The sequence below is a fragment of the Magnolia sinica genome, chromosome 12, assembly GCF_029962835.1.
Source record: "Magnolia sinica isolate HGM2019 chromosome 12, MsV1, whole genome shotgun sequence".
In the NCBI taxonomy this organism is placed as follows: Eukaryota; Viridiplantae; Streptophyta; class Magnoliopsida; order Magnoliales; family Magnoliaceae; genus Magnolia; species Magnolia sinica.
In genome coordinates this window covers 11,575,951-11,598,561 of record NC_080584.1, presented here as the reverse complement: position 1 = coordinate 11,598,561, position 22,611 = coordinate 11,575,951, and the positions used below count along the sequence as shown (strand labels likewise).

The 22,611-nt window shown below is 40.8% G+C and overlaps 1 protein-coding gene across 11 annotated transcripts in view; it reads right to left on the bottom strand.

The window, feature by feature from the left end:
- Positions 1–268: 268 nt before the first annotated feature.
- Positions 269–22,611, bottom strand: part of LOC131220918 (probable LRR receptor-like serine/threonine-protein kinase At1g56140) — a 78,937-nt gene continuing 56,594 nt past the window's right edge. For 9 of the 11 annotated variants that reach the window (XM_058215853.1, XM_058215852.1, XM_058215850.1 and 6 more), the window contains 11 exons: positions 14,454–14,519; positions 13,928–13,972; positions 13,611–13,669; positions 11,948–12,324; positions 10,758–10,953; positions 8,900–9,049; positions 8,179–8,297; positions 7,525–7,735; positions 2,997–3,228; positions 2,531–2,681; positions 269–762 (listed from right to left, as the gene is read on the bottom strand). In XM_058215853.1, the coding sequence (XP_058071836.1) occupies positions 433–762; positions 2,531–2,681; positions 2,997–3,228; positions 7,525–7,735; positions 8,179–8,297; positions 8,900–9,049; positions 10,758–10,953; positions 11,948–12,324; positions 13,611–13,669; positions 13,928–13,972; positions 14,454–14,519 (1,936 nt within the window). In that variant the 3' untranslated portion in view covers positions 269–432. The remainder of the gene's footprint in view (positions 763–2,530; positions 2,682–2,996; positions 3,229–7,524; positions 7,736–8,178; positions 8,298–8,899; positions 9,050–10,757; positions 10,954–11,947; positions 12,325–13,610; positions 13,670–13,927; positions 13,973–14,453; positions 14,520–22,611) is intronic. The other 2 variants (XM_058215851.1, XM_058215860.1) reach the window with 2 other exon arrangements.

Genomic DNA, 22,611 nt, shown 5'->3' with positions numbered 1-22,611 from the left:
CCACTGTTTCCTGTGGTGAGCCACCTGAGATTTGGAATGGCTTACTTTTGGGCCAGTACATAAAATGATATGGAAAATTGGATGGACAGAGTAGATATATAACCCATACATTATGGTGGGCTCCACTTTCACCGCATTGCTGGATTGGGGGTTTCAATAACCCAACGTCAGGTGTTTTACCGAACATACTTTCCAAACATGTTTATCTCCTAATTAAGTTGAAACCAAGGTAAGTTACTGTTGGAATAAGTAACTTATTTAAAGTAACTTATCATCCAAACGTGACTTAAATAAATGCAAAGCATGTATCAAATACCAACAACCAAACCGCCTGGCGTCTAAATATGGTATCTTATATGCATGCACATATATTTATGCATGTATGGAGAGATGGGATGCGGTCAACCTCGAGCAGCATCAGTTCAAAGGTTCTCACGGTGAGATGCTTTCATTCCCGGGTGGTAACTTTTGGCTGCTAGAAGTTACACTAGTCGATGCTGTCAGAGTGCCGTCACTCATGAAGCTGATTGGATAATTGGGGGGCAAATCAGTTAAGTAGCCTGGCTTTGACGTGACGGTGCCCACTTCAATGTGTCCCTGCAGCATGGCCATCACCTGTGACATGGGCGGCCGTAGTGATGGTGATGCCTGGATACATAGAAGACCAATGCCGATCATCCGAGCTGCCTCTTCTGCATCGAAGTTGGATAGTGTTGGATCAACCAGTTCCAATGCGCGGTTGTTTTCATGGAGATGCCAAGCCTACAAGGTCATAGAATGGATTGGATACAACCAAAAACATTAAAATAAAAAAATTAAAAATTAAAAAAAATTAAAAAATGAGAAACGAGATGTGGGTCACTTATGCTGATGCCCCACCATCTAGAATCTTGATGATCTGGCCCAAAAATCTGGCTGGACGGCCTATCACGTGGACCAACTTGTATGTTGAATACAGCCTGTTGGTAATTTTCTTTTAAATGTCCATTTTATCTTTCTGGGCACAAGGGTGGCCTACCTGATGAGTGGACAGACCACATTTTCAGGCCATGGAAGTTTGTGATGAGATCCACCTGATGAATGGTGTGAATATTGCATAGGTGCCGCCCTTTTGGCATGGATATGCAATTTTGTGCTTCTCACAATCCGAAAAACAACTGAGAATCCATTACCAATTTGGAAAGTTCTGAAACAACCCCGTGCTTCTGAATTTCTGATGGTTGTTTCAGAATCAATCTCAAGCAAATCGAGATTGATTGCCGCTACATACAAAACAATAAAGTGGATGCTTAAACATGAAAAATGAAGAATTTCAGTGTGCAAAAAGAGAATAGAGTCAAACATGCTACCCGCTGAATGATCCAGGGTTCGGGACTGTTGATTGTCACCCAAACGAGGAGAATGCCGTGAGACTGGGGATAGCAGTGGGAGAGTGCTATTCCTGACTTTAGGTGGTTCTCGTGTTCTCTCTTGTTTCTTGTACTTCTAGTGATGGGTTTGCTAATACCTTTTAGAAAGACTCTAATCGACCATCCTAATTGTCAGATCAATACTCCTAACCGTCTTACAAAATAAGCAACATTAATAATAGCAGTACTAATACAAATCAAACTGTTTTTAGAAGTTTGATTAACAAGCCGGTCTAAGGATTACTAGGATCTCCACCATGGACAGCTAGGTTCAAGAGGGCTTCATGGCCATCGATCCAAGTCCGCAACAGAGAAATTTACTAATTCACAAGCTAAGTAGGGAATGCTTGAGTTCCACTTTCCACCTTGAAAGGCTATTGTTTAACTTAGTAGAAATTGTTAATGGATTGCTAATCGTTATTCTATATTTCAAGATTTTGGAATTTTACAGCATATATATATATATATATATATATATATATATATATGAAAATTTTATTAAATGAGGGAAGGATCATTACACACTCGGGTGGGACCCCACAAAAAGGTTGGGGGCCAACCTATCATGTAAACCATATACAAAAGCAACAGGGAGCACAAGCCTATGGAAGAAACAATACAGTGCCCATATTGGAAAATGTCTGCCGTGTTTGTTGGATGGATATTTCAAGAGACCCGTATTGGTAGTTTAGAATGCATGTGTGCCCCAAGTAGTTATTTAAGGTTATTCTTGGATGCACTCTGTTGTCGCTGCTATTTTCAGCTCTATATGTATGTAGGCGTTCCAGGATTGAAATTGCAGCTTCAATTCAAACCAAAATACAATGACCCCAAGCATCAAGATAGGCAGACCGTAGTGTATGACCAAGATCTAATGAGATCGATTGCCTATTCAGCCACAACATTACCATTGTTCTTGGATATTTGTTTGGGAGCCAAAACGTCAAAAGTCAACTCGTTACTAAAGTTAGCTGACCTTGAGCTCTTAAATAAGTGTTTTTTGTCTCATTTTTCTAACTACCAGAGAATTTTCGGATTCTCAAGAGTATTTTCCAAAATGAAAGAATTGACCGTAAGCCTTTGTTTCCTATTTATGTTAGTAGGAAAATTAAATGTCATACCCATTCGACGAGATACATATTCTCTGGATACACGTTCTCACATGGGTTTGGCCTTCCGCTTACAATCTCCAGAGCAACGACTCCGAATCCAAATATATCAGCCTTCTCCGTCAGATGCCCACGCATGGCGTACTCTGGTGCGATGTAGCCGCTTCCAGAATAACAAGATAGCAGTTTGAGGCACTCCAATATAAACCAACATCCCGTAATAAGAAATTTAGGCTGTGTTCGGATGCTCAATTGACTTGCATTGCAATAATTAAAAATCAAATTGGAAAATTACCAAACTGTGCAACCCCACTCCATTCATAATGACAAATCAACCCCTAGATTGAAATCATGAAATGGAACTTCTGCTTCAGTCCTGGTCTCTACATTGAGTTGGATTATTGCAATTTTGTTCAATGAAGCATCCAAACATGACCTTTAGAAATGAAGGAGAACGGGAAGTTTCAACAATGCTTACACTGTCCCTGCGACACGGGTACTGATGTGGGACATCTTGTCATCGTAGAGCTTGGCCAAACCAAAATCTGATATCTTTGGATTGAGATTAGCATCAAGCAGAATATTACTGGCTTTGACATCCCTATGAACAATGCGGGGCCTGGATTCCTCGTGAAGGTAAGCAAGACCTCTTGCTGTCCCCAAGCATATCTCAAAGCGTGTATGCCAATCCAGATGCAAGTTACTCTCTCCTGCAAGAAAATGGCAGCCATTAGCATTGAAATGTAGTACAATTACGCTCTCCTACAGATACATGCGACGGTGGGATTTTGTATTGTACTCTGCGTCACATGTGCCACTGCTGGCATGTGGGTTTGAGGTCCAGGTCGTTCCTTAGTTGCGGCCCATCTTGTATGTGTAGTGGTCAGAAAACAAGCCAGTCTAATCATCAAATGGGCTACTATACAGTCATGGTTTAATGTGAAATTTAGAGACGGAGGAATTGCTTGTTTTTCTATTAATTATTATGGTGTATAAATACAGAGGGAATGGCTCCCAATATGAAAGAAATACATTGAGGAAGAATTAAATCTCAGAGAATATGGAAGGATATTGAGTCTTTCCTAACATACATGGAGGAAGATTAATTCTTTCCAATGAAGGATATCAAACCATTCATAATATCCTCCCTCGAGTTCAAGCATGGAGATCTGTAACACCCAATTTGTGAAGAAGATGATGACGGAGTCTCGACCAATAGCTTTGGTGAAGATCTCTCCAAGTTGTTGATTGGTAGGCATGTAAGAATTGCAGTAGTAATCTTTTTTGGGTCAAGATAACAATCAATCTCGATATGTTTAGTCTATTTGTGAAAAACAAGACTTGGGACAATATGAAGGGCAGCTTGATTGTCACAATGAAGCTGCATCAGTTGAGGGTGGTGGACATCAAGATCTTAAAGTAGTTATTTAAGCCAAATAAGTTCACGAGTTGCATTGGCCATGTCATGATATTTAGCTTCAGTGGACGATCTTAAAACTGTCAGCTATTTTTATTTCCAAGAAACAGGGCATTGGCCAAGCATTATTAACTTGTTGTGGATCAACGTGCTTGGAGTAATTGAACCGATCAGAGTACAATAAGAATATAGTTGGAGGGAATTGCTAGAAGGAAGAATGATTCTCTTGCTAGGAGAGGATTTGAGATCTCGAAATACTCGAATGGCCGTGTGATAATAAAGTTAGTGTGCATTGTGCATGAACTAACTTAGGATGTTGACCATAGAAATGATGTCGGGGCGAGCTAGTGACGGTTAAATGAAATATCCAATGAGTTGATGATATGTAGTGGGATCTGGAAGAGGTGTGCCATGGTCTTCAATTAAGTGCAAATTTTGCTCCATGTGGAAAGTGGCAGGTCGAGCCCCAACATGGCCACTATCTTTAAGGAAGGATATGAAAAGTATACTTTCTCTGATTTAGTAAAATGTCTTTCTGTGAGTGAGGCCGAGATCTTTACCATGAAACTTACTATGAATAAATGCCTCTAAAACAGTGATGACAATGGGGTCACTTCCTATCAAGATAATATTGTCAACATTTGAACAGACTATTTGTAGTTATAGGAGGTTGAAGACGTCCTCCTACTGGTTCCTTCCCTCATGCCAACGTTAAATCCCACGTGTGACCTGTCATGGGGGGCTGAGTCAAAGGATAAGGCTGAGTAGGGACTCTTGTAAGTTGTTCGTCTGCCCTACCTGCCAACTGGATCGCTTCATATACGTTCCTGACCGGATGCATTTGAACTCGGTCCTGGATGTTCAATTGTAACCCACTTATAAATTGTGTTACCAACTACGATTCGGTTTCTCACAGGTTATTTCGCGTTACCAACCATTAGAATTCTTCCATGTAATTTGACACGATTTGATTTTCCTTCTGGTAATTTTGATATTCCTGGAATAATACCTGCACATAATCACCATGGAGGAATCTTGATCGAAGAAAGCGTCTTATCTATGGCTATGATCGGATGAGCGCTTTGTTCTATCAGGCATGTGAGAGTTGTAATCGCTCCCAGCATGCAGAAGCACCGAATTTTAATTTGAATGCTACTGATTTCACATTTTTATATTCCGGCATGTCTATATAATCAAAATATCGTTCTACTTTGACTAACCAATCGAGAAAATCTTTTACATATAATAAGTCATTAAAATAGGGAAGTTCGGCCTTACCTATGTTGTCTCTTTTAGCACGATGTAGTCGATTGCCTCCATAGACTAGTCGTCGAGCAAAGGCGTAATCGATGTCCTCATCGCTGGAGCTCGACTTATCTAGGGTAGCCCTACGATTCACATCCGGAAGTGCCCTATGGAAATTAGGGTTGTGTCGTACAACAACCATGGGTGGCTGAGCATTGCCTTGGGCTTGGGATGGAATTAGCATATGCGCAAAATAGTCAAGGTTTGCTTATAGCCCTTGCATGGTTAACTAACTTTCCTAGTAGAAAGCTTCTTTTCTTTCCAAAAGGTAACGAACCCCTGGATCAACGTTCATGGGATTTTGGCAATTTCTTCGTCATTTGCCATTAGCCAGAGGGGAGTCCTTGCTTTAATTCCAATTGATGCAGGGATGGACATGATCAGGTCAATCATTGTCTTCCTCAGGGGATATTTACTCTCAATCCATGGAGCTTCTCTGGACTCTTCATAGAGATTCCTCGAATCCACGAGGAAAAATAGAAAATAAAAAAAAAATTCTAATAAATTCAAAAATAAATTAATTGATGATAAAAACCAATTTACATTCCTTTAAATAGTGATACAAATCTAAGAAGAAGTTTCATAATCAAACTCCAACTCAAACTCCCTAAAAACATGAGTTACTATAAATACTAAACTTAGTATTTGTAGGCGGTCATGATTCCAACTAGAATTCCTAATTTTTGCCCAAAAATAGTAAGTGTCCAATTTAGCCTAATTGCATTATTCTCCTAATTTTTCTAAGCCCTTTTCATGTTGGGCACAACTCCTAAAGTTCAAAGGATCAAGAGTTATGATCGAACTAAAACTTATTATAAATAGTAAAAATGAAATTAAAAAGGACTTTCAACCATCTATCCGATAGAATTTGCAAATCTGGCATGGACAATCCAGCGTAACATGTTGGTTAGCTTCTCCTACCTCAAAATCATATATGGTATGTTGAATAATTCATCCTGATTTGCGGGATATGCTTATTTTAAGGTTGTGACGGTCTTGATCACTTTCGCCTCCAATTGGGCCTTGTCTGATCCATCTTGGCCACGAAAGTGTCCACCAGCCACTCTACATCAATTAGCAAATTGACTCATTAACTTAAGGGCTGTTTGATTTTTAATTTCCCTGGTAAATACACGGAATTACCTGATTATTACTTACTACACCTGTTTGAAAGTCGCCGGGATTTACATTTCGAAAATCAGTCCATACAACCATTGTTATTACTGATTTAAATATGTGGGCCCCCCCATGATATATATGAGTCATCCACACCATCCATCCTTTTAAAAAATACATTTTAAGGCATGAATCCAAAAATGAGGAAAATCAAAATCTCAAGTGGACCACACCTTAGTAAACAAGATCATTAAAACGTCAATGGTTGAAAGTTGTTTTCTCCCTAGGGCCCACAGTGATGTTTATTTGTCATCCAACCTGTTAATAAGGTCACATAGTCATGAATAAACTGGAAACAAAAATATCAGTTTGATCCAAAACTTATGGGGTCCTCAAGAAGCTTTCAATGGTAGGAGTTCAATTCCCATTTTTTGGAGTGGTGTGGTCCACTTGATCTTTTGATCTGCCTCTTTTTCTTGGCTCATCCCCTAAAATGAGTTGGCTAAAGGGATGGACGGTGTGGATAATACACAAACAACAAGGTGGGCCCCACAATTTAACTTTTTTCTCCTCGAGTGACGTGAGGAGTACTATAAATGAAAGGTGGCAGTCAAATCACCTTGGAAATCCAACCGGAAATACGGAGGTAAATAATTATTACCCGTTTACCTTGAATTACCACTGTCATTAGAAATCAAACAGGACCTTAAGGTAATTTTAGTTCTTTAACTTATATTTTTTTTGTCATAAAAAGTTTGACAAATATCAAATGGGCATCCTTAGGCTAAATAACATTAAATCTAGATTTCGAAAAATCTTAAATTCTTCTGCACTCTAAAAATCCTAGTTGATTTTATTTATTTTTTTCTAAAACACCTGCAATTTTTTAAATTCTAACAAATAGTGCAACCAAACGCACCCGAAAATACACCCAGATCCATAGCTCAACCGGCAAACTGAGTCGAGATACCTCGTTTCAACACTTGAGGTGTTGGTATCGATCCCTAGCGGGGGTGGCTAACATGGAGTGTGTGTACTTACATGGGTGTGTACTGAGCTAACCAAAAAAAAAAAAAAAAAAGGCACCCGAAAATCACATGTGATACAAAAAGGCTAGTGTTGGTTTTCAAGTGTAGTTTGATGGAGAAGGGAGAAGGAAGCAACGTACCAAAGAGTGCTTGATCCAGGCTCTTGTTTTCTAGATACTCATAAACAAGGAGCCGATTAGCTCCCTTGATGCAGCATCCGTACAATTTCACCAGGTTTCGTTGTTGGACCGCAGATATAGTGGCAATCTCCGCTAGAAACTGACTCTTTCCTTGGCGAGATGTTACCGAGAGTTGCTTTACAGCCACTATCCGCCCATCGAGTAAAATGCCCTGTAGTGCAAATCAGATCTATTAGTTTTCTTGAAAGCATTTTCAATTTGGGATTTGCAGTAGTACAAAAATGTTCGAAAATTTGCCCAAAAAAAAGAGAAGGAAAATGAGCCTCAACCTAAGGAATGAATGGTTTGGATGTAATCTAGACCATTGATTTCATGTGCAGCATTAAAGATGGTTGATGACTCAAATATCTCTCAAGTTAGAACAACCCAACCATTTGATTATTGGCTTTTGTTCCATTGAATGTGAACAATAGTTGTGTTTTTTCCATGCGTCTTTTTTTAGGTTACCAATCAAAGGCTTAGGATTGTTCCATCAGGGAGTGGGCATCCCTCATCCGCAGACGGGCCCCACATGCATGCAATCGCAATACTAAGGTCAGGGACCATTCAAATCTTCTGATCATTGTAGCTTACATACAATAAAAGCAAACTGACCTTAAAAACGGGCCCAAATCCTCCCTGTCCCAGCTTATTTGCCGGACTGAAGTCTTTGGTGGCAGTCTTCAGTTCTCGGTAACTGAAAGTGTTTGGTCTGGGACCCATCCTTGAAATCTCTGCAGATACACATAAAATGGCAGGTTGCATTTATACGTCCTATTCAATACCATACATGGGCTTAGAAACATTTGTACCATTTGGCGGTCCAGGTTCTATTTATTTTAATTGTTCATTGGATTTGAATGTCTTTTTTAGCAATCACAAGAAAAAATTAAGGAAATAAAAATATATCCAGTTAAAAAATGTTGAACCCAATGAATGGGATTGGCACATTTAGCGTGTGTTTGAATGCACTATCAAATTGAATTGCAATCCATCATCTAATAAAGTGGAAAGCATCATATTTTAGTTTCCTTAACATTCATGTTGAGGATCTGGGCTTTGAATTCTCATTTCCTCTTGATAAGATGGAACTCTTGCAATTCAGTTGACTTGTGCATCCAAACACCGAATTAGGCCACATTTGGATTTCCCCACTTACCAAAGACGATTTGATAGGCTAGCACCAAATCTTGTGGTTTGGAAAAACACCCAACTATGATCCAGTGGTACATCCAAACACACCTTTTAATGTACTCTCGAACTGTACTGTGTTACTTGAACATTTCTGAAATTTCATTTTTGTTATCTTTTAGTTAGTTACAAACATCAGAATTACCTTCATCTTCATCAACACTCAACCTTTTATTCCTTTTCCAAATCAAAAATACAGAAACAGATACAATGCCCAGAACAACAGAAGCCAAAATTTCAACAGCCAAAGCAATCTTGTTCTTCTTTCGTCGAGCCCCGACAATCGGTTTGAAATCTGGACAAGAACTCAATACGATTAGTCAATGTTGAACTTTTACATGTGCTACAATATGCTTTTAGAGGAATGCTACAAATGGACTTGCAAGGGGTTATTATAACTGTTGATTTTGTAAATCATCACATGGATAGTCCATAGATAGTACTATTGTAGCCATCCAATTAGTAGTGGTCGATTCACTAAATCACTATGACTTCTGAACCATGCTATGAAACTTTTGGAAAGAGTGATTGAGCAAAGAAGAAGCATGAGTGTATCAAAAAATCAATTTGGTTTCATGGCAGAGAGGTCTATCATTGAAGTTTTTGCCTACTTAGACAATCGGTGGACAAATATAGGAAGAAGAAGAAGGATCTCTAGATGGTGTTTATTGACTTAGAGAAATTAATTAAGATTGCTAACCAAAATATTTTTCAAAATGACCACTTTTGTTTATTTTTATTTTTATTTTTATTTTGTTATTATTATTATTATTATTTTTTGTATGGAACAGTTTTCTGCCTTTGTATTATTAGTATAACTGGATTTACAGCAGGAACAACTTTCGGGCTCACCCAGAGGAAAAGGCCTGGGCAGAGCCTATCATAACAGAGCAAAAGGAAAAAGAAAAAGACCCTATTGGCAAAACGGGCTAAGACCTAATGGCCCCCAGGCCCACTTGATCAAGGAAAAGAGATCCTCTAACAGGAGAGGGAAGCTCAGCAACTTGCCGAGATAAGGAGGAGGTCCGAAATTCACTACCAAAACGGGCCATCCCATCAGCAGGCGCATTCTCTTCCCTTAGAATATACTGAAAGAACACTTGACCTCTATTTTTCAGCCTTTCAATCCTTGATAACCAGTAATTCCATTTCCAGCCGGCCGAGGATGTGCCTTTCATGAGAGTGGAGAGATTTAGAAGAATGCTACCCATAGAATTCAAGCATATGGTAGAAGAAATAGAAATGTGCCTCTAGAGTTTTATAGTATAGTCATGTACCACTGAACTAAAAGGTCAAAATTTACATGATAATTATAAGATCAGCCTTGCTTTACCAAACATGTGCAAAGCACGAGTGTAGCTTAAAAATGGATGTTGAGATGGATAAGTGGCAAGACAAGGATTGATAGAATTAGAAATGAATGCATTCATTGGAATTTAGGAGTAGCAACAATTGGTAATAAGATGAGAAAAATAGATTTAGATGATTTGGTCATGTGCAACATGGAAACAAAAAATTGCATGAAGTGAGTTGGTATATGTTAAGAGTCTCTAAAAGGAAAAGTAAAATGCCTAAGAGTATGTGGCTAGATGTAGTAAAGAAAAGACTAGACAACCCATGGGCTGGAGGGAATAAGATTAGATATGTCACTAGAATTATACGTGATCAATGTTATGGCCATTGATGGAGTGGAATGGTGGAAAAGGATTCATGCATCCAGCCACAATTAGTTGGGATAAGGCTTAGATGGGAAAAAGAAAAAAGAAAAAAGAAAAAAGAAAAGGCTTAGATGATGATGATGATTTTTGGCCAATGATCCATCTATGTGACAACCACAAAACAATCAGCTGCAATTACCACCCACGATCACCACATTTATAATTGGGATCACACCACTTGGAATTTCTAGGAAGAGCATTGGGCAATAACAGCATTTCTATTAGGCCCATTATAGAATCAAATTTCAATAATAATAATAATAATAATAAATCTTTAAATCTTACTAGGAGTAACATGGATGGCAGAGATGGCGGGTCCGTAAGTGCCCCAGGAAGGTATACAGCAAGTCCCTTTTCCAGCCCAAAGAAGATGAATTTCAAGAATATGTTCATATACCATAACCCACTGTGTCTTCTCAATGCCTTTGAAGGCAATACCTGCTTCTTTTTTTATATCAAAGTCTTTCCATGCCAGATTGCCCTGCACCATTAACTTAGCTTCAAAACTAATAGAAATGGTTGTCACAATGAAATCAAAATTTGAAAAACAGAATTTTGATTGTAACAGATGGTAATTCGTTATGTTTGGAACTCTTTGAAATTACGGGAATTCAAGAAAATCTCTTTGCGTCGATCATCTAAAACTTATGTTGCCCCATGAAGGTTTAAATGGTGGACTTCCAATCCCCACTGCTTCATGTGGTGTGCATGCCCCACTTCAGTTTTGGATCTACTTCATTTTTAGGCAGCGTGAGTGGGCAAACCAATGGCGGAGTGGATTTCTCATGGACATTGCAGCGAGCCTACGTAGCTCCTGCCTCCCGGAAGTTGTTGTAGGCTGGGGCACAGGCAATTCCCATCCATTTGAGACATGAAACAAGTAGGCCCTGCTTCTTAAATGTTTGGCCTACCAAATTTTGGCCAGATGATCTACACACTGGGTCCCGCCAGATGGACGCATGGAATGTCCTACACATGCCAGACTGGCACGTGTTTGCGTGTAGAAGCATTTGTCGTGGGTGTATCAAATATATGGGATTTTGAGTATAGAGGCCTGTTTGTTAACGCTGAATTTTTGTACTTACTGCGGAATTTGGAAAATGTTCCATGTTTAGTGGTGTTTGTTAACGTAGGAGAAGGAAAGCGCTCCACCATTTTAGTTGAAATTTTTCTGTGATGGGAGTCCTTTTATGTTGAAAATTTTCCAAATGGGAGATAGGGGCAAATGTGTTAAATTAACATATTGCAGACATTTCAGATGTTGGTTAACAAACAGGTTGTTTCAAATTCAGTACTTAATTTTCAGACTTCAGCCATAATTATCAAACAAGTTTTTTGACTTCAGATTCCAGATTCAGGCTATAGATTTCAGATTCAGGCTTCAGATTTCAGTTTCAGTCTTTATACTTCAGAATTAAAAAACGGAGCCTAAAACAGGAACTTACAACCCCAGGAAAATGTCTAAATACACATACCTGAAGATAAATATCGAAAACGCGCTTTCCAACGCTCTTCCCAGTTTTTGAATCTGGAAATTCCGTCTCTGCGAATTTCAGATTTACAGTGTAGTTCCCGTTTTCAAGCCCCAGACCATAATATCTCAACGATCCTGGTGATATCCTTGCGTACTGGACCAGCCATGCGTCGGCTGTATTCGGAACATCCTTAATTTCTCTGGAATAAGTAGTGTCGCTGGATTGATCATCAGTAAACTTTCCGACATTGCTGACGGCCCACTTCTCTGTGCTGGCCACCTTATAGGATACTGGGCCCAGAGGTTCTTTGTCGCCCTCATACTCTGTATCGTTAATTTTCATCGAGGGTCCACCGCACCTGATCGCGAATGAAGAATCTGTAGATCAATGGAACAGCGGGATATTGATCAGTGCATAGCATATATGAAGGATCATGGGGATCATCGCCTCATCGGATGATCAATGTTAGATCATGATCTGCAGCGATCTTTTCAATGAAGGTGGAAGATCCAATGCAGAAAATGAAATTATGATCTCGTTAAACTGAAACTTAATATGGTTACGTAACACCACACATGATTTCTAACGTGGACCCAATAATGGGTGGGCCTTAACCCAATAACACCACCATTTAGATTATCCTAATCATTTGATTAAAAAAATACACATTGATAAAGATGTCCTCTATTCAAGCAATTAAGATCATCCATCTGCTGTTATTTTGAGGCCATTGACCATATATGGTGAGTAACACGTGATGATCTATATAGTGGGTCCAACCTGATACATGGCTTGGATGCCACACACATGTGCTTGTTTTACATGACCACGGTAGGACAGGAATCTAAAAATCATGCAGATCCAAAACACGTGGGCCATACCACACAAAACATTGGGGATTGAACGCCTGGGGTTACAGAGGTTTGTATCAGGATGATATCTGTGCCTCTAGTTTATCTCAGTTGTAAAAACCTAATGAACAGTTTGGATGGAAGGTTTCAGCAGTGGACATTTCCGTTCCCACTGTTTCATTTGGTGTGACCCACCTGAGTTTTGAATCTGTCTGATTTTTAAAATCCAGTGCTATTATGATCTTTGAAAACAGATAGAGGGAGTGGATATTTTACAGACATCTCTGTGGGCCCCACACAGCCATGGAACAGGCATATCTCTGTGCCCGGGGTGACGGCCATTCCGCTTCCAGACCACATACATCTAATGAAACAATAAGAACAGGAAGCTCCCACATTTTATAGGACAGCCATCTCATGCCGTGAGGGCTACTGTACTGTGTACGTGTGGCAAATGTTGATGAGATCTGAACATATCACATTGATTGGATGATATAAAATAACCAACTTCTTGATGAACAAATATGGACAGAAAAAAGAGTCAACAAGATTGTGATCCATCATTCTCAATGAGAAAATTTTCATTGATCACACAGCCAGATTTCCCAATCAAAGACATTTCTGGTTAATCGTCAATCAATGATAGATGGTGCCTATAACCATACACACATGCGCCATATGTATAGTACAGATAATGGGTGGAGGATAACTCCAATGCACGGCATAGGGCCATTACCCATTTTATTATTATGTATATAGAAAATAAAAATAAAAAAGATTATCTATTCCTAGAAATGGAAAGGATGGCCTACGGTATTGAGAGTTTTGATAGCATGAAGAGCTTCGCTGAAGACAATTCAAGCTCAAATCCCTGAAAGCACAAGAAAATGCCAGTTAAATAACGGCCATTATATGATGGAACAACGGCCGTTGATTACAGAGGATGCCTAATTTGTTTAACAAAAAAGCCAAAATGCAACATAGATAAAATCAATGTGGGAAAAGGCAATATTCAGGTGGTTGGGGTATATAATGTCGTGAAATATATATATATATTTCACGACATTTTATAAGTGAACTAATTCTTTTATTGTCTTGACTCATTTTAAAAAATGCCAATGATAATCACCTGCTGTTGGAACTATCAACTACGAAACTATTAGCCACCAAATTCCTGTACACAAGGAGCACGGTGTCAATATCGTCAATGATTTTGATAATAAGTATTCTTATGATGCACATGTGAAAATGTATGTCCTAATCAGGATTATTGATCTGGTGGGCCATGCACAAAAGTTACATCAATTGGAGAGCTCTAACTATCCAACTGTTCAACATTTTTCCTACCATGTGCCTTGTGAGTGATCATCCCTTTTGAGACCACAATCGGTCGCTTTATCTTTTGGGGGCCCACCAAATCATTAGACCTGATTGGTGTACACACGTTCCAAACGTACCCTAGAGATGTTTTCAAATATTTCAGACATCAAAACTTTAAAACCATGTCTATATCATGACAAGAAAGAAAGAAGGTTACGACTTCCATCCTAGTCTTGGAAATGTCACGCAGTCTGCATTTAACAGTGTAAAACATGGTTTTTACATGTTCAAAAGTGGTGGTGAAAGGAGGAAGGCTTGTGCTTCCTCATACATACAAGTTTGGGCCTCCGTCCAAAACCCAACGTGGAAAGCTTCCTGATAATTGATTGTATGATAAATCTCTGCAAATTATAAAAAGGAATATCAAGGATTATCCAAACATTGAATGTAAGATATCATTTATGATTTATGAGATAAACAGTCACTAAGTTATAGGATTGTGAATTTTCGGCATACAAAACTAGTTTGATTTTGATTGCAAAAAGTTTTTGATGACACTAGACCTCCCACAACACGCATTGAAACAAAATAAATCTTGTTGATGTTCAAAATTCAAATGGGTTTCTCTATGAAAAGATGAAAAATCAAGACATGGATATAGAAAAATAAACTAGAATCCTCAGACAATGAAAAAAATCATGGATTAAAATTTCCCTTCATCTATATGTTTGGGATTGCAAATTTACATGAATTCCATGTATGAATCTTGACCAGTCATCTTCTGTATCTTCTTTGCCTTGTGAAGATTTTATGCCTATTTGGATACTGCCTCAAATGATTTATTTATTTATTTATTTTTAATTACGATAATAACAAAGTGACCTTTTTAAGTTAAATTAACTTGATAAATATCTTTTTAAAAGTAACTTAACACCTTAAAATTACTTTAATTCATTGGATAGAAAAACTACTTCTTAACTTTATACTTTCTGCTTTGTCTCTCTTTCCATTTCTTTCTCATCTCTCCACATAGTGAATAATCCATATCGAAGGCAGGGCCGATATAATGGATGTCCATATTGAAGGTGGGCTCCACATGATGGTAGTGAGCATCGAAGGTGAACCCCATATAATGGACAATTAACATTGAAGGTGGATCCATATGATGAATGACCCACATCGAGGTGGAACTCAAATAATGGGTGGTCTACCAGCCCTAATGATGAATGGTCCACATCAAAGGCCAGCCCCATATGATGGACGACTCACATTAAAGGTGGGCCCTCACATGATGGACGGTCCACATCAAAGGTGGGCTCCATAGATGGGTAGTGGACATTGAAGTTGGGCCCTACATGATGGATGACCCTCATCAAGGTGTACCCCACATGACAGTCCACATCAAAGGCCGCCTCCTAATGATGAAGGGCCCGCATCCAAGGCAAGCCCCGTATGATGGACACACATTGAAGGTGGGCTCACATGAGAGATGGTCCACATCAAAAGTGGGCTCCACATGATGGGTGGTGGATATTAAAAGTTGGCCCCACATGATGGATGGCCCATATCTAGATGGGCCCCACATGAGGACAATCCATATAGAAGGTCAACCCCGAATGGGCCACTTCCAAGGTGAGCCCAGATGATGGCCAGCCCACATCAAATGTTTAACATGATGGATGGTCCACATCCAATGTCTAACATGGTGGATTGTCCACATACAAGGTGGGCCTTGCATGATAGATAGCTCGTACCAAAAGTAAGCCTCGCATGGTGGATGATCCACATTGTAAGTAGCCCTACATGATGTATGGTTCACATTGAAGACAGGGCCAATGTGAGCCCAACATAATGAATAGTCTACATCAAAGGTTGGCCCCATGTTAGACAATATTTATTAAAGGTTGCCCAAACAAATTTGATGGATAAGTATTCATATAATGTTGTTACTTTTTGACTGATAAATATGTTGTTTATCAAACATACTTATTTGTCAAAGAAAAAGTAGAAACCAGGATAAGTTAGTGGAAGTATAAGTAACTTATGTAAAGTAACTTACCACAAATAGAACAGGAAAATGGTAACTGGTTTTCAAAAAAACTTTTATTTTTCTTTCAAATGTATGAAATGTAAATTTTCCTTGAAAATTAATTTCATTTCAAGGTTTTCCATACCCCCATGGCCCCATACACCAAGTTTCATGTGGTCATTTCCGCTTTATTAGGTTGTGTTTGCTAGGACACCCAAGTTGATACTGGTTAAGTATGCTGAGGAGATCACATCTAACGGAGGTGAAATTTGGGAAAATTAACAGTTTCTGATTGATCAGGAAATGAAACCTCTTCAACTTGTGGAGCTGATTCTTCCCGCCCCTTTCCCAAGGTACTCTAAAACTACTTGTGGTTAGTATTGCACAATTCAAATCAACCGTCCATTCAAGTGCGGTCTCCAAGCTTCTGTTATGGTAATGCAGGGATGCACAAGTGGGTTGGATTGTAAACATCCGGTTGATATACGTGGGTCCAACTGGCATAGGAATTTACAATCAATTAATACTAATATAAATGCAGGGGAGAAAGAAAAAGGGTCCCGGCTAGGGTGGACCCCACCATGGTGTTGGCCCATGATAAAAATAAATAAATAAATATTTCAGCATCATCTTTGATTGAGGTGGACCACACAATTAGAAACAGTATATGTTTTAAAGCTCACCCTCCAAAATATTTCCCCTGGTGCAACCCACATGAATTACTAATGAGCTTGATTTTTAGGCTCCAATACTATATTTTAGTGTGGCATCCAATGGTGAGAGTAGATTCAAGATGATAATCACAGTGGGGCCTGTAAATATATATCAAGGATAGACCTTTCTCTCCCAATTATTGTGGCCTACTTAAATTATAAATTAATATGATTTTTTGTATAAAGGCTTCAAATGAGATTATGCATCTAATGGTCGGTGTGGATCTCACATATACATCACGCTAGACCATGTCAAAATCAAGCAACAACTTGCGTAAAACTTGCTGGAAAAAAAATGAGAATGTATACCGTCTAACTAGCTTGAGTATTGGTTAAGGTCAACTAGAGAAAAACACTCCTCTTTTAGCAGTTGATTGTCCACTTTTAGCATATCACTGGAGCATGGTCTGACTGATGAAATGTTAACCTTCTACAGTTTTTGGGGCGATAGAGAAGACTTCTATGGGCGATAGAGAAGGGACCTCTATGCCCCTTCAGGCCACTTCTGTAAGAAGAGGGGAATGGACAGAGGTCCGATCTAGGAAAACTATTCCCAAACTCTTTACCCTCTTCACAACAAATTTCTCCCTCGATACCTCCCCGGAGGACCTCCACAGGATCTTCAGTCGATATGGAAGAATCAAATGTCTTTAGGGCATGGAATTTCTCTCTGCGTAGACCAAGGGGATTCGCATTCGTCCACTTCAGGTTCGAATAGGAAGCTGCAATAGCTCTGGAAGCCCTCAATGGCAATATGGTGGACAGAAGAACCCTCAGAGTTGAACGAGCCAGAGAGCGCTTGGGTGGAAATGAGACCCCCATTCAGCAGGGACATCTTCATCCTCGCCTGCCAACTACAGAAGCCGCGGACAAAATGCCCTATTTGGAAGCGGTTAGGAACAGGGGTCTCGGGTGCATTCCAACTGTTCGACAAAATGCACTGACGGCTCCATCGGTTGACGGTGCCACCAAACGCCTTCCACATGTTTGTCAATATGCTCCAGCCCACGGACCATCGGTTATGGCCAACGGTAGTCCTCCTCATGCTCGACGAGAGTTAGCAAAGCTCATCAGGATCAGGGCTAACGATAGGGAGGTCTCGGAAAAATCTCAACGGTTGAAGCTCGTGCTGGTGGGGCTGGCTGAATCATCTGATATTCCGCTCATTTGACTGATTCAAGGTATAAACCTTTCCAGGTACGCATTGTCAGCCATCGATATCTCCCGCCTGAACGGGATCATTTCCTGGTTGTTTTTAAATCTAGGATGGAGCTAATTTCCTTCATCTCGGATGCCTCTCTCAAACGAGGGTATCTGGATTCGTCTTTATGGCATCCCAGCCCAAGCCTAGTTGGAATCGGTATTCAAAGCTCTAGGTAATACCTTTGGGAGGGTTATTGAAATTGACAGATGTTCCTTGCTTAGTTTGGTCCAAGTTACGGCAAGAGTCAAGGTTGCTGTCAGGTCGAGATCAAACATTCATAGTGCTAGGCTATTGGAGGTTACCGGGAAGACATTCCAAGTGTGGCCATTTTCGGAGCTAACAAACACATTAAGTAGCACAGACGCAATTCAAGATTCATCCACCCACCCCTACAAAGGTGACACAAGACAGTGGGTAGAGCAGGCATTCTATCATCTGAAACCTCCTCCCAAAATAGCCAAAAGACCCAGGGACCCCTCCCTACTGAGTCTTCCTCATCCCTCAAGGAAGGTGGCCAATCTGCAGCTACTCTACATCACTCTTCCTCGATAGCAATTCAACCTTGATTCTCTTGTTACTCCTCCTCAACTCTATGAAGAACTGCCCATTGTTGTTCCTCATCCTCCTGCTCACACAGCAGACCCTGATTGCAACATTGTCCTATGTAGCCATTTCCATGCTGCAGACAACCAAGGTCATAACCTAGCTACCCTGCCCTTAGTCCCAAATCCTACCAAGCCCAGCAGGTCCACCCCAATTCCCACCCACCCTCTAATCCTCCCCTCAGCATCACCCCTCCAACAACCACCAGCTGATTTGGTCAACTGTACCCCATCAAAACCTGTTGCCTCTCAGCAACTCACCAATAAGCTCAACTTTCCCACCTCCCCAAGGCCCTCCAGGAAGGGCCTCTCGGAAGGCCATAGTCCACTGTGTATCGGGGATTTTTTCGAGGAGGAATCAGACAATTCCCAAGTAGCCACCTAGAACTCCTATGCAAATCCATCAAAGACTAGAAGACAGTTCAGGGAAGGTGGGCATATAGCAATTGATTTATCCCCATACTTCATCCCACCTGCCACTTCTCCTTTTCCTAAGGTACCGGCTTCAACTGAGCCGCGCTTGAAGTTCCGGCAACCTTTGCACCATATCCGACGTTTGCGCGTAATTCTAAGTTGAGACCTGTATGTCGAAGTCAGCTCGAACCGAATCTTGTATCATAGCGATCGCGTCGTCGCCGCGGTTCCAATGCCATGACTTGCGCACCGAACTGATACCCAGACCAGGAGATGTGGACCTGCGTTCATTCCGAAGAAACGCCGTGCGTTGCAAATCTCGAGGGAATCTCTACGATATGTCCCATCAATCAATGTCAAGTACAACCATACCACTTTTACAAATTTTCAACCCAACCCATCACCCATCACACCTCACCCATCCATATCATCTCTCTCTCTCTCTCTCTCTCTCTCTCTCTCTCTCTCTCTCATTTCTCAAATCTCCCAAGCAACTCAAGCCTCACACGTCCAACCCCTCTCTCCCAAACCACAAGTGTGGTCTTCCTCCTCATCTTCCATCTACACCCTCTCATCTCGCATCCACACCATCAATCTCCCATCAACCTCCATCAAAAGGCAAGCTAGGGAGCATTAGAGTCTAAGGGACCAAGAAGAAGGAAGATAAGGTGAGTGATTTACCGTTACTTTCAATTTTAGGGCCCACTTGTTGGTGGGACCCATTTGGATGTATGTGATTTAATCAAGAGGGGCCCATAGTGGCGAGGTCCCTTTATCTCACCGTATATCTCTCTCTCTCTCTCTCTCTCTCTCTCTCTCTCTCTCTCTCTCTCTCTCTCTCTCTTTCTTTGTGATGGTGTGGATCCCACCAACATGTGTTATATCTACCCGTCCATCTACATTAGACGGTGTGGCCCACCCTATTGCAGGTGATGATCCACACCATCCACTGTTTGGATGGGCCCAATACATCATTCCTTCTATATGTTATATTTTATATAATATATATATATATATAATATATAATATAATATGTATTATATATATATATATAATATAAGATATATATTATATGTATATGTATATATGTTGGTGGGCCACGTCCACGTGGGACCCACCGCAATGATGTGTTTATGGAAGTCGTCCAGTGGAAACTGACATGGGAGTGTACTACCAAGCTAGCCAAAGAGAAGGGAGAGGTGGGCCATTCATGCAGGCCCCACCTTGATGTATATATACAATCCAAGTCGACCATCCTCTTCCTCAGGTCATTTTAGGCGTTGAACCGAAAAATGAGGTTGATCTGGTTTCCTGGCGGGCCATGGTATAGGAAAAATGCTCCAGGATCAACAGAAGGAGCTTATGGGCAAATCTTGCTATTCAGGGAGCGGGAACTACCTCCCCGTGGGCAGTCTGTGGTGATTTTAATGATGTCCTATCCCCATCGGAGAGGCTTGGGGCTGCCTCATTCGTTGTTCAAAACTCGTTGGAGTTTGCAGAAGGGCTGAATAATGCGAGGCTGCAGGACGCCCAATTTACGGGAAATCGTTTTACCTAGTGCAAAAGCCAAAGAGGCCAATCTTGGGTTTGGGCGAGACTGGACAGAACCTGCTATAACAATAGGTGGTTCCAGACCTTCCCGGCCTTGCAAGTGAATCACTTTCCAAGAAGAAACACCGATCATGCTCCTTTGAACCATTTAGGTTCCAGAGAATGTGGACTGTGAACGAGTCCTTCAAGGAAATAGTCAGCATCTCTTGGACCTCCAACCTTGCTGGAAACTCGATGCAATCGCTACTTAGTAAGTTGAAAAATGTTAAATACGCGCCGAAAACCTGGAACAGGGAGGTCTTTGGGAACCTTTTCCTAAACCTCAAAAAAGTTGAAGAAGACTTGTGCGTAGCTAAATGTGAAGCTCAAGGAGCTGCAGATCCCTGCCTTACTCAAGCGTTGTAGTTAGCCAGGGAGAAGGTGACGCAGGTCGAGCTCTGTGAAGAGATTTTCTGGAAGCAAAAATTGAGAACCCACTAGCTTAAGGAAGGTAACATAAAATTCTTCTACACCACAACCACTGCCAAAGCCAGGAGATCAGCGATTAGAGAAATCAAGCAGAAAGGGGGTGTGTCCCTGACAAATTGTGGTGAGATAAAAAAACGCAGTAATCGAGTTCTTTCAAAACCTCTTACAGGAGGCTCCAGTAGTCCGAGCTGGGGATCTCCTTAGCTCAATCCCCTAGGCATTACCATGGAAGATAACAAATTCCTGCTGATGCACCCCTCGCTAGACAAGGTCCACGAAGCAATCAAAGCCCTCCCACCGGATGGGGCGCCAAGTCCAGATGGCTTCTCAGGTGCATTCTTCCAAGAGTGCTGGGAAATGTTGGGCCAGGACATCTTAGGGGCAGCAAAATTCTTCTTTGATGGTGGAAGTCTCCCAAGGAGTCTCACCACGACTCTCCTATGCCTTATTCCCAAGATAAGCTCACCCAAAACCTTTTCTGATTTTAGACCAATTAATCTATGCAATTACCTGTATAAAATATTTTCAAAAATCATAGCTATGAGATTGGGAAGGATTCTTCCAAACATTATCCCTCTTGAACAAGGTGCTTTTGTGCAGGACATGTCTGTTGCAGAGAGTTGCAGGCTTGCCCAGGAGATCTTTCGTGACATTGATAGAAAAACGAGAGGAGGAAACTTACCGCTGAAGCTAGATATGGAGAAAGCATATGATAGGCTCAATTGGGATTTCCTGAAGAAGGTTCTCTCTAAATTCGGTTTTGACTCAAATTGGATCGCCCTAGTGGAGAGGTGTTGGTCCAGTTCTTGGTTCTCAATTCTAATCAATGGTGAGTCTGCAGGTTTCTTCAAGTCTTCTAGGGGCCTCCGCCAAGGAGATCTTGGCAGTTGAAGTGCTCAGTAGGGGCTTCACCCATCTCATGGCGAGTGGCTTTTGTCAACCCTTCAAAACTCACAGGAATTGCCTGCTTGTCTCCCATCTCCTCTTTGGAGATGATACGATCCTATTTGCAAATAGCAGCAAAGGATCCTCGAGGAAAATTTATAAATTCCTCAAGGACTATGAGATGGCTTCGGGTAAGAAAATAAACAAGGAGGAGCTTTTTCATCCCCGCCTCGAAGCAGTCTGAGTCTCGTAGTAGAACAGCCACTAATATCCTCGATTTTCGAAAAGTAACGGCGCCATTCACGTACCTAGGTAATCCTATTTTCCAAGGTTGGCCTAAAAGAGTGTATTTCCAGAATTTGATCAACAACATTCAAAATAGGATCGCCAATTGGAAGAGCAGGATTCTCTCCCAGGCAGGCAGATTGACACTGATCAACCATGTCCTATTGAGCGTTCCCATTCACACTCTGGCAGCAGTGCACATCCCAGCAAACGTTCTTTCAGATCTGAAGAGATCCTTTTCTGTTTTCTTCTGGGGGTGGGAAAGTGAAAAAAGAAGATGCCATTGGACTAGTTGGATGAAAATGTGTCTCCCCAAATCAGAAGGTGGGCTAGGGATAAGAA